Source organism: Daphnia magna, linkage group LG2, assembly GCF_020631705.1.
Source record: "Daphnia magna isolate NIES linkage group LG2, ASM2063170v1.1, whole genome shotgun sequence".
Lineage (NCBI taxonomy): Eukaryota > Metazoa > Arthropoda > Branchiopoda > Diplostraca > Daphniidae > Daphnia > Daphnia magna.
In genome coordinates, this window is record NC_059183.1 from 3,142,717 (window position 1) to 3,154,144 (window position 11,428).

At 37.9% G+C, this 11,428-nt stretch overlaps 1 protein-coding gene and 1 pseudogene across 4 annotated transcripts; both read left to right on the forward strand.

The window, feature by feature from the left end:
- Positions 1-440: 440 nt before the first annotated feature.
- LOC123469615 lies at positions 441-3,661 on the forward strand (annotated as a pseudogene).
- A 4,146-nt stretch (positions 3,662-7,807) lies between these two features.
- LOC116915674 (protein RER1) lies at positions 7,808-9,310 on the forward strand. 4 transcript variants are annotated; one of them, XM_045168939.1, is made up of 7 exons: positions 7,808-7,975; positions 8,165-8,255; positions 8,390-8,494; positions 8,565-8,664; positions 8,720-8,940; positions 9,000-9,094; positions 9,163-9,310. In XM_045168939.1, the coding sequence occupies exons 2-7, from the start codon at positions 8,178-8,180 to the stop codon at positions 9,197-9,199; spliced, it is 636 nt and encodes a 211-aa protein (XP_045024874.1). In that variant the 5' UTR covers positions 7,808-7,975; positions 8,165-8,177; the 3' UTR covers positions 9,200-9,310. The 4 variants fall into 4 exon arrangements, with proteins under 4 accessions (XP_045024874.1, XP_032776715.1, XP_032776714.1 ...); XM_032920824.2 differs by having other exon boundaries at positions 7,809-7,995; positions 8,156-8,255; XM_032920823.2 differs by having other exon boundaries at positions 7,810-7,973; positions 8,156-8,255.
- Positions 9,311-11,428: the final 2,118 nt, after the last annotated feature.

Consider the following 11,428-nt stretch of genomic DNA (forward strand, 5'->3'; position numbering starts at 1 on the left):
AAAGTGGTAATATATTTTTCGTTTTCGAGTTGATTGATAAGTTACGTTCTTTTGGCTGGACTTTTGTCGTTCTTTTTGTTGCTTGGAGGTGTTTTAAGTAGGTGTTTTGAGTAGGTAAGGGGGAGAGTAAGTTTGTTTGGTTTTTATTAAGATTGTGTTGTGAGTTTTTGTTGCTTTTTAAGAACTGGATGAGTAGCCTCTGTACTTCATGCTGATTGTACTGTTGTTTCTTGGGTTGAGTCCTAGCAGGTTGCATAGATTTTGTTCCATGTTGTGAGTTGTAAATTAACTGTTGATTTCTTGTCTTTCTAGTTCAAGTGCAGGACGTGCTTTGTTGACTCATCTTCATCTTCGCATAACTGGCAGCTGGCAGGTGAGTCTAGCTGGTTGTTGAATCGAGCCAGGTTGGCTTTCAGCCTGTTGTGCCCACCAAACTTTGTCGTTCTTCTTGTTGCTTGGGGGTGTTTTGAGTAGGTATGAGGGAAAGGAAGTTTGTTAATTTTTTATTTAGATTGTGTTGATGAGTCTCGTTGCTTTTAGGAACTGGACGAGTAGCCTCTGGACTTCATGCTGTGTGTTGCAGTTATTTCTTGGGTTGAGTCCTAGAAGGTTACATAGATTGTGTTCCATGTTGTGAGTTGTAAAGTAACTGTTGATTTCTTGTCTTTCTAGTTCGAGTGCAGGACATTCTAGAAGGACGTGCTTTGTTGACTCATCTTCATCTTCGCAGAACTGGCAGGTGGGGTCTAGCTGGTTGTTGAATCGGGCCAGGTTGGCTTTCAGCCTGTTGTGCCCTGTTCTGAGTTTGAACAAGACTCTTGTGATGTTTCGTGATTTGTGAGAGTGCCATTTCAGCGCTCACATAGGGGTATCTTGTAGAAATGTATAAGTGCAAAGTTTGATTTGATTTATTATAATCTTTTTAAGTTTTCCATGTCATAAATTGTGACATGGGTGTTGAGTCCTGTTGACTATATATGTTATTTTAAATTGATCTAGAACTAGAATATCCCTTCAAGACTTCGTGATATCGAGCAAATGGGGCGTCCAAAAATGAATAAGCCTATACCAACCAAGAAAGGCCAGAGAGGAAGGCCTCGAAAGAACAATCCCAAACATCCATCATGTGAGCTCGACAATGATGTTGGACAAGAAGTTGAAAATATCCCAGAAGAACAGGATAGTAACATAAGTGAAGAACAAGACGAGAATGAAGGAGAGCAAGATGAATCAAATACAAATTGGTTCCAACTAAGTGGAAGTTCAAACCACCACCTGGTAACCTAATCTCAAACTTTACAATCCAAAGCTGGCCCTCTTGGCGTAAGAAATTTTTACTAACTGGAGAGAAGACAACAAGAAGGTATACGCCCAATGCCTGTTGTGTCAAGATAAACGTTTTTCTCTAGATCAAACAAGCTTACACCAACTTTTCAACTCATTGTTCAAGAGTTCACTGCGAAGAATGGCAAAGTTTACGACCAGGAACAGTTCGAAATCAAGGTTCAATTAAGCCTTTCACTGTTCAAACTACGATGCATAATTCAAGAAAAACCAGTTAGACGTAGGGCTCACTCGAGTTGTAAGCGAAGGGAATCTTTCTCTTAACATCTTAGCAAACAAAACTGTTCGTGAATGGATTGAGGTAACATATTCATAGTTTTAATCTAACCTCAGTTTGTTGTTATCACATTTAACATGTGTTACTTTTTTAGATGGCAGTTCCTGGTTACCATTTGCCCTCGGTTTATGTAATGAGAAACTCACTCATACCACAAAGATATGAACAAATTAAAGAATACATCAAGAAGAAACTGTCATCCTGCACGGCTTTATCTATAATACTAGATATTTGGTATGTAAGAGTATGGTCGGTTACATTGGCTTTACTTGTTCTGGAGTATTGAAACATATGAGCCGTTCAAGTGCTTCTTATCAATTAGACAAGTCAAAGGGAAACATACTGGTGAAGCAATTTTAATGAATATGAAGATGTCATACAGGAGTGGGATATTCCAATTTCAAGGTAAATCTATATAATTTAAGACTATTTTTCCAAGACCAAGGATAATTACTACAGATTTTTCTTGTTAGATCGTTCGAGTCATCACAGACGGAGGAAGTAACATGATACGCGCGTTTAATATAAAATTCCCAACCAATCAGTCTGAAACTCTCACTCAGTCATCGGTTGAACAAGTCGAGCGCTCCGAGCCTGATCCCAATCCTCAATCAATATCGCAGATAGCGAACGTTTGGTGGAAATCGAAATTGAGCTTGACGACGATAGTTCTTTGTGGGGTAGAATTTATGATATTCAGTTATAATGTCAAGAAATGGACGAGGGTTTCGATCAGATGAATGAAGAGGAAGAAGTAGAAATGACGGAGGTTGAAAAGTCGTTGCAAGATAGTTTCTTTGACTTTGGAAGAAGCAACAATGACTTTATGCATTCTCTTATTCTCCTATCAACACATCTTCGCGCGCATTGTATTGCACATTTATTACAGCTTGTAATCAAGGATGGGCTCAAGGCAATCAACGTAAGGATACTATTTGTTACATTGATAATAAAATTATATGCTAATTCAGAAATTCTTTTAGAAAGCTGTAGTCGATGCCATGGATAAGCTTTAGTATCATCAGTGCGGTGCGCAGGAGTGTGAATGACACCGAAATGGTTTATAATGCAACAAATTACATCTTCCAGCCAAGAATGTCACACGATGGAATTCCAATTTTACTCAATTAAGGGGTGCTACGGATGTTAGAAATCGACCCCTTGATTCAGACTAAGTTAAATGCAACAAAGACAAATCGAATCGTCTGACGAGCAGGATGATTGCTATTCTGAAAGAGTTAGTCCTGATTTTAGAGCCTTTTCAGAGGCTACTGATGATCTACAGGCCGATTACGAGACACTTGGAAACGTTATCCCTGCTTATTTGGACCTACTAAATAAAGTTAGTTTGACACGGGAAGAAGACGACGGAACTCTTATCAACAATCCAAAAGCCCTTTGGCCGGAAAAATTAATCACTGTGCAGATCTGGCTGAGGCTCTCAAAAATCGCTTGAATCTAGAATGTATTTGTCTTACAAGACACTTTTTATGTGCTAGGTAAAAACCGAGTTATTCACACTTAACTATTTCCATGTTAATTACATTTGACTTTTCCAAAGGTGCCATTCTAGATCCCCGGTTCAGAAATGCTGGATCTCTACAACTTCAATGTCAGAGTACGCTTCTAGATAGCGTCAGATTTGAACTGACGTCAAGGTATTCAAACCTGAAGGACGGTGAAAATGCATCTCGCACTCTCAATCAAGGAAATGAGGACGAAGGAGCGACTAATAAAGAAAGTGGTCCAAACCCAGCAAGAAAAACGGAATTTGTACAGCACTATCAATGCTACAGAACGTCCCCCTTCGCTGGCAGTTCTCAAATTCTCGAAGAATTCGAAGTCTATCTGAACGAGAAAACCCTCCCTATGGAACAGGAGGATAATTCTGGTGTCGTAACACCAACAAGATCACTTAAATTTTGGAGTCAAAATGCTCATCGTTTTCCTTACTTGTCATGTGTTGCTAGAGATATCTATGGTTGTCCGGCGTCATCCGCCAGCATTGAAGAGTTTTCAGTACTGCCAGTGATATTTTAACGGCAAAGCGAATGCGAACTAAAGCTGGTTTGTTTGAAAGTTACTTTTTTCAAACATAATTCAAAGTTGATCAATAACCCTGTGGCCTGTTGAATGACTTGAATCTCATTTCTCATTGAATTGAACTCAATTTTTAATGATTGATCAGTTAATAAACAAAACTGGACCAGCCAACAAAGAATAAAAATGTCTTTTACCTTTTCTAAAAATTACTATTCACACACTCACCAGATATTATGCGTAGCTTCACTAGCTTCAGCTTGACTATAAGTAAACAAAAAGATCGTAAAAAGAAAAGTATTTGTATTTTATTTTATTTTATTTGGTATTTTTGACTTTTAAAATAAATATTAAAATACTGTATTTTATTTGGTATTTTATTTTATTTTATTTGGTATTTTTGAAAAACCCGAGAAATTGTATTTTCCAACCCCAGTATTTTAAAATAAATGTATTTTATTTTAAAAATACGTCAATTTTTTTCAAATACAGAACACTGGTTCACAACACAGCCGCTGTGGCGCTTTCGTTATGGGACAGGAAGACTTTCAGGCCAAAAAGGCAATGGGAGGGCCCGCCATAAGCGTGGCTACACCAGTATTCTATTACTCTGCTGGATGGTTCACGCTGAGAGGAATCTCTATACCGCGTTTCGTTGGTCCGAATCATGATCTATAAACTGGAGGTCGAAGAACTGTCGTCTGCTAGGGCTGTTTTGCTCGTCTCGTCTGCTAAACCTTGAGAAAATTTTGGGGCATCCGCTAGGGGCGCTGACTACCCGGGTTAGTCATCATTTTGCCGCGTAAACCATGGAGAGGGACGGCTGAATGGTCTCAGTTCATAGTTTAATCATAGAAAAAATCAGTTTTAAGCTAAAATAATTACAAATTAATTCATGTTGTTTATCTATTTTTCAATATCCCATGCAATCAGCTCTAGTTCATTTGTTTTCATTCGATGTAAGTGACACTATGAGCATGATATGCGAATCCCCAAGTCTTATGCAGTGCTATTTTCTCTTAAACTAATATTTTAACATTCCCTTACAATAAAACAAAGAAGATGCCGAACTGTTGTTATGTCCCCGGATGTACATCTGGTTTCCCAGATTACCCAAAATATCTTGGTAAATTTACCATGTTTAGACTTTAGTGCACCTAAGGATGGAAAGTTATTGAAGCGTTGGAATGAATTCATCCCCAGGAAGGGAACTTCGAACCTTCTTCTAAAGTATGTTCATATCATTTTGCAAGTGACGATGTTTACAAACAAACAACGCCTTCATAATAGACTCCTTTGCTAGATCATCGCTGCAGTTGCGAAAGATGGGATGGGGGGGGGGTTCGCAAAAATTGTTGTTCTGAACACAACCAACAAACGGTCCCTTTCTTGATTTTTTAATACGTAGAAATAAGGTATCACATCGAAGCTAAGCGGTACAAAAAACATCATTCAGGAGTTTAAAACAAAGCATCAAAAGTTACATACATTGTCATTGATGGTAGTTTAAATAAAAAGCCGGAGACGGATAATGAAATAAATGATAAAGCGTTGAATTATTTTTTATTATTATTATATATTAGGTTATTCTTCCTAAAGTCGTATTCCGTATATCTAGTTTGCTTGAAATAAAATAAAAACCCTAAAAGTAAGTAGATTTTGTACTAGAGGCTTCTCTCTAGTGCAGAATTCATTAGAAATAGAATTCGTTAATATTCATTAAATATATCAATTTTTAACAAAGGTGTAAAAGTTGCTGCACTAGAGAGAAGACAAACGTGTTTAATATAATGAAATAGGCAATGTTGCGAAAGGCGCAAATTTCAAAAAATTGTGAATTTCAATCACAAATTTAACATATAAATAATTGCCTAATCTAGATGAATTTGGTATTTAAGGATAGGGAATTAAATTAAGCTTAAATGAAATCAATTTCTGGACACATTGATTGGTAATTTTATAGATAACGAACGAAAAACCCCAATTTTGACTATACCCCCGAGAGGCGAGGGGCCTCCTATACTAGCGAACCTGGTGGGGAATCTTGGGACCCTTTACTGAACACCCGCCGTTTCTTCCAAGAGACTGGGATAGCGCGAGAGTGTACCTTTCCTATTATATCGTGCTCTGACTCTGGCCATGGTGTATTAGTATGGTGGGGGAACTTTTGTTGGAATCGGCTATCTCGAATGAAGCCAGTTCCCGGACAAGAGGCGGAGCTTGTGAAAGTCGAAATTCCTAACAGCCAATTGCGGGCTGTCACCATTGTCGGTGCTCTATGAACCAAAATACTAACTTCTTTCATAATTTAGAAATTTCGGTTCTCGTTCGTTCGAATACGGCCATTACGTATGATGCGATGTAACCGTTTCAGTGATGTGTGATTTGAAAGTTATCGAAAAATGGTGAACGGTGTTTTATAGAGATTGTTGTACTGGAAGAGACCAAGAAAATGGTCCGCTAAACAAAACAGCACAGTTGACTTTTGAATGCAGAGTTTGTTTGAACACTTATCAGAGTAGAGGGAACTGAATTCCCATTTGCATGCTGCCCAACATTTAGATCTCTTTCAGAGCCACTCTACCTGAAAATGATCGCATTTTCAGCGGAAACGAGTATTTTTGGGATTCAGTTGTAAGTTTGTCACATCAATTCGAGACACACAGTGAATTAAGAAAACATCTTTCAGACTTTGATCATCATTGGACACCAAACGATCAAGGGAAATGTCAAACCAAGACAGAAATTCATGTAAGAAAATGTCATAAATATATCTTTACTTAATTCATCCCTAAAGCCATACATTTTTAATTTTCTAGATAAACACGAAAATAACTCGAGGCGTCCGGCATCAATCTTCCACCGATGTAAGATCAGACAAATCTTTGGATTGGCCAATCGAGATCTCTTCGACGCGAAAGTATACTTCGATTAAAATGTATTGTATAATTTCTTTCAAAATTGTGCTTCGTTTCTTTAGATGAGAGAGCTAGTCTAGTCTTTCTTTCGGTCGTATGGATCTACAGACCTGATATTGATACTGTTACCATGCTGAAAGAATGCACCATATTAAACGATGGTATTTATAACTCCAGAACGGGTAAGAATTACAGAATAAATTATTAGTTTAGGTTAATTAACTGCTTTTTTCATGAATGGTTGCACGAGAAAACTTACGGGTCAACGTGAAAGTACATAAACATTCTTCTAATTATGAAACAGACAACGATCCTTCCTTTATAACAAGTCCAGATAACTCAGTTCTGTTGCAATCTAAGTGTCTTTGAGTGTCTTCTTGTCCGAGAGCCATAAAGGAGTGGCTGTTATTCCGACCGAATCGGCCACTCGGACAAAGATCCTCGTCAGAATTTTTGTGCAGAGATTAGATGCGTCAGAACACAACCTAAAATTCAAAATACCAGTGCGTCACAGACAACTCTGAGGCTGGCGCCTTACCATTTTGAGTACAATTGGTCTTACAGAGGAGTTATTGTACCTATCGACCCAACTGAGAAGTACGACTTTGTCCTCACTGCCAGATGGAACCAGGATCCTTTGGAGGTAAATAATTTTAATGGATCTAGTATCTTAACATTACATTTTAATTAATTTTTCATTTTTTATCTTAGCGCCTCTTTGGACAAATTCGTGCATTCGACACCCATCCAACTGCAACGAGTTTCCTTCACATCATTCTAATGATGTCTCTTTACACGCCCGCTAAGACAATGCTTAGAACGCAAATGTTGAAATGATGCATGCTATCAAAGAAAAGCTGTGTTCAAAAAGTTTCAAACTCGGAACTACAGCGCATGTAAATAAAGTAATCTCAATTAAATTTCTTTGCTTCAATTTTTTTATATTTTTGGTTATTTCTACAATTTTAATATAAAAAATCTACTTAGTCTAATAACAATCAAAATAGGATATTATAGGTTACTAAGTACACAAGCAATGCAATCGGACTTAGAGAATTTTCAAACCGTTGACAGCATTCAAGGGGGTTTTAGCTCTAGTTCACCCAATTGTCCACCAGGCAGCGCTGATCATAGGTGACCACTGGCTTCAGCCGAGATAGCCGATTCCAACCATCAGTTCTCCCACCATACTAATACACCATGCTCTGGCTGTAAGAAGTTTTTTACCGCATTCCAGGGAAATTGCTTGCAGCTTTCCGGCCTTGTTTTTATACAAGAGCCTGTATTCCAAAGCCATACGCTTACAAGTGACAACCGGGAATTAAAGAAGTGGTGTCATGGCTGCCTAAATAAAAATTTCCTCTTTCCTGCCGCTACGCTACGTTTTGTTTAAAGTAACTATATTAAGACAAAGTGGTAATTTCTTCGGACTATGTTAATCGAATTTTGAATTTTGATTAGGATAGTTTTTCCGTTTATAGCTTGTCCGTTTGAATGAATGTCATTTCTAGTGTTAATTGAAAACAAATGACGTGTCTAATGGACACTAAAAATATCATTGATTCAATGGTTTTAGGTGCTGTCGGCTGTCGGCTGTTATGATGATCCCGGATCAAGGAGCTGATTCAAGGCAAACTCCTAACCTGTTAATGCAGTTCTTTAAGAGGCTGGGACAAGTAACTATTTTTATGTTTGGCTTACCAGCAACTACAAGTTGTTTAGTTAAGTTTGCTGGTAACATTGTCATGATAGTGGTCTAGTTTAGTTATTGGAAATTGGGATTATCTCTCACCAATATTATTTTTTATAGGCATATCAATCCCTTTTGGATAAATCGACTCCTCACCCCATTTCACGATGGATCTTCACCTTTGTACTAATAACCATGTTTTTGGCAAGAGTTTTCTTCAGCAAGGCTAGTACCAAATTCTGTAGTCTTGTTTAACAGCTTTGGTGTTTTATGTTAGATTTCATTTTCATTGCAGGGGTGGTATATAGTCACATATGCACTAGGCATTTACCATTTGAACCTTTTCATTGCATTTCTATCGCCTAAAATTGACCCAGCCATGTCAGAATTTGAAGGTATCATAATTTTCACATAAATCAATATAAAGTCTGATTTGAGTTATTGATGCAGAATCAGAAGATGGTCCTGAATTACCAACTAAGGTTAATGAAGAGTTTCGTCCTTTTATCAGACGACTACCTGAATTCAAGTTTTGGTATTCTGTCTCAAAGTCTACCGTCATTGCTGTGTTCTGCACTTTCTTTGAAGTTTTCAATGTCCCTGTGTTTTGGCCTATTCTGGTGATGTACTTCATCACACTCTTTTGCCTCACCATGAAACGTCAGATAAAGGTGACTTTTATTATTCAAATTGTGGAGTTAATTTATTCTTAAATATTTTCTTGTCATAGCATATGATCAAGTATCGCTACATACCATTCACCCATGGAAAGCCCAAGTATCAGGTAGATAATAGCAAAGGGTTTTCGGGAGCCATCCCTAAAAAGTAGGAAAAACCAAATTTTCAACTAAATTGATAACTGAAATGTTCTTCAAAATTCTGTATGAGAATAGAGTTCCCATTATTGTGAGGGATATCCAGACCATATGATACATCTATCACATTCTTGTATCATGTTGCATCATTGTTTTCGTTAACGAAATGTTAAATGGAATTTGCTGTGAGCTGTGAAAGATCATTACAAGTTTCTAAGAGATCAAAGAATTCTACTTCACCATCAGGTTCATGCGGAACTGCGAACGTAAGTTCTAAAATTCAAAGGACTGCAAGGAAAGAACGAACATCAACATTCTGCAGTTTGCAGCGGAACGTAGTACTTTCCTGACACACAGGGAACTTGCCGCGTAGCACCTGACAGAACGGCAAAAAAGGCAACCTACAAGTAGCAGGAGTGAGGAAAAGGAATCATGTGATGCTAAAGATAATCTTAAAACTCAAGAAACTGTAGAGAAGAGAACAGAATGTCAAAAAGTGTACATTGCATAATTTCTTTTGAAAACTATTCCAACACAAAAGAATTAACTTTCTTTATAGAAAGATGTTGATTACTCATGGTTGTGAGTTAGTTCCTTTTCTACCGGTAATTCTTAGCTGAAATTACCAAATGAAATTGTTGTGGTGCTGTGCTGATGCGTGATGTTTATTTTTTGTATTATTTTTTTATACTAACGTTTTTTAAGAGTTGTGACTTGAGAATCACCGGCAAAGCCTGAAACTCGACCACTCACGAGGTTCGCGAGGTTTCCCATGGTCTTGAAGGCGCGACCAATAGCTGTGGCAGAGTCATAAAGGGGATCCCCTCACCTCTCTATGACTCTGGCTGTGTGATAATGGGATTGTTGTTAAAATTATGCTGTAGAGTTGTCGCCGGAATTAAGTCATTGAAAACGTGTGACGAAGGTACCGCCCACATATGACGTCACCTAGTTTTCGATGCTGGTTGAGACCCCGCCGCCCCAACACAGTCTGCGGCCGTGAATGGATTCAGATCCAAGTAGGCCTATGTTATTCCATGAGAACGGATGCCGCGAGTGGTAACCGACGGATCCGCCCATATAGCACATTTCTGCCGTCGGATGTCCGAATCATGGCCGAACATCCGTTAGATATCTATGTACTCAATGGGTTGTCCAGGGATGTCCGTCGGCTAGTCACCTTGGAAGTGCAATGGATGTGCGAAAATTATATTCTGCGGACCTCCTTCCAACAGCCAAGAAGATTTTCAATTGTTTCATTTAAGGATCGGCCTCGAGCCAATCGGGGCACTTTTTTGCAAATCGGGTTTCTCATTTCGGGCCATCGAGGCGTGGCTCAGGGTGGAAAATTCTTCTCCTCGAATTCAATTGGGGTTTGCAATCAATTAGATTGCAATCAATCGAATCATTAATGCAAAAAACATTATCGATTGACTGTTTCACCCGATCTATCCGATAACAACCCCGATAATAGCTCGTTCTACCCGCTTGCCCCGATTTAAACTCTGAAACCGAAAGAACGGCATTTTTTTTTATTGCTTCGGGGCAACGGGTTAACCTCAAATTTTTCCCCGCACCACCCCGGTTGAAAAAGTGGTACATCAATTCAACCTTGAATGCACTTTATCGGTGCGGGGCGGTTAACTCGATTAGAACTAATTGGGGCCGATCACTAAGTTTCATTATTAATTGTCAAAATTTCTTTGTTTCCAAAAGGGGAGAACTTAACCGTGTAAAAATTTTTCCCTTGAACGTATTTTTATTTTAAGTCCAGCATTTAATAGGAAAAATTAAAAAAATTAAGGAGTAATTATCTATTTGCCGGATGGTTTATTTTAAAATTTATTACAAAAAATGAATAAATATATGTAAGTCATGCCGTTTAGCTTACGGGAACCAAGCCATTGGAAATTAACTTACAGAAAATAAATATTATTCGGCATTTAATTATATTCAAAGCATGTATACTTACAGTGTATCGTATTTGAAAAAAACGAGTATTTTAAAAATACAAATACTATATTTTAAAATACTCGTCCTTCAAAATACATTTTTTCTCCCAAAACCTCAAATACCAAATAAAATAAAATACAAATACAAATACAAGTACAAAATACTTTTTTCCTTTATGGATCAGTTGGACATCCTACGTTGCGCATTCTCCGCAAATGCGAAAATCAAATTTGTGTCCAATCTGTGGTACGCTGTCTACAGCGTCTTAGGGGAAAACCAACCATTTCACTTTTAAAATATTGTTTTCTTCTCTATAGAGTTGGCTAACGTCCGAAGTTGCCAGTTCGATAAAATTGTGAAAAAAATTGGACACGAACTAGTAACAGTTCTT

Bases quoted from the DNA above. Each gene is read 5' to 3' on its own strand.
- LOC116915674 (XM_045168939.1), top strand. From the start codon at position 8,178: ATGATGATCCCGGATCAAGGAGCTGATTCAAGGCAAACTCCTAACCTG. The intron at 8,256-8,389 runs GTAACTATTTTT...TATTTTTTATAG, and splicing joins TCTTTAAGAGGCTGGGACAA to GCATATCAATCCCTTTTGGA. The intron at 8,941-8,999 runs GTGACTTTTATT...TTCTTGTCATAG, and splicing joins CCATGAAACGTCAGATAAAG to CATATGATCAAGTATCGCTA.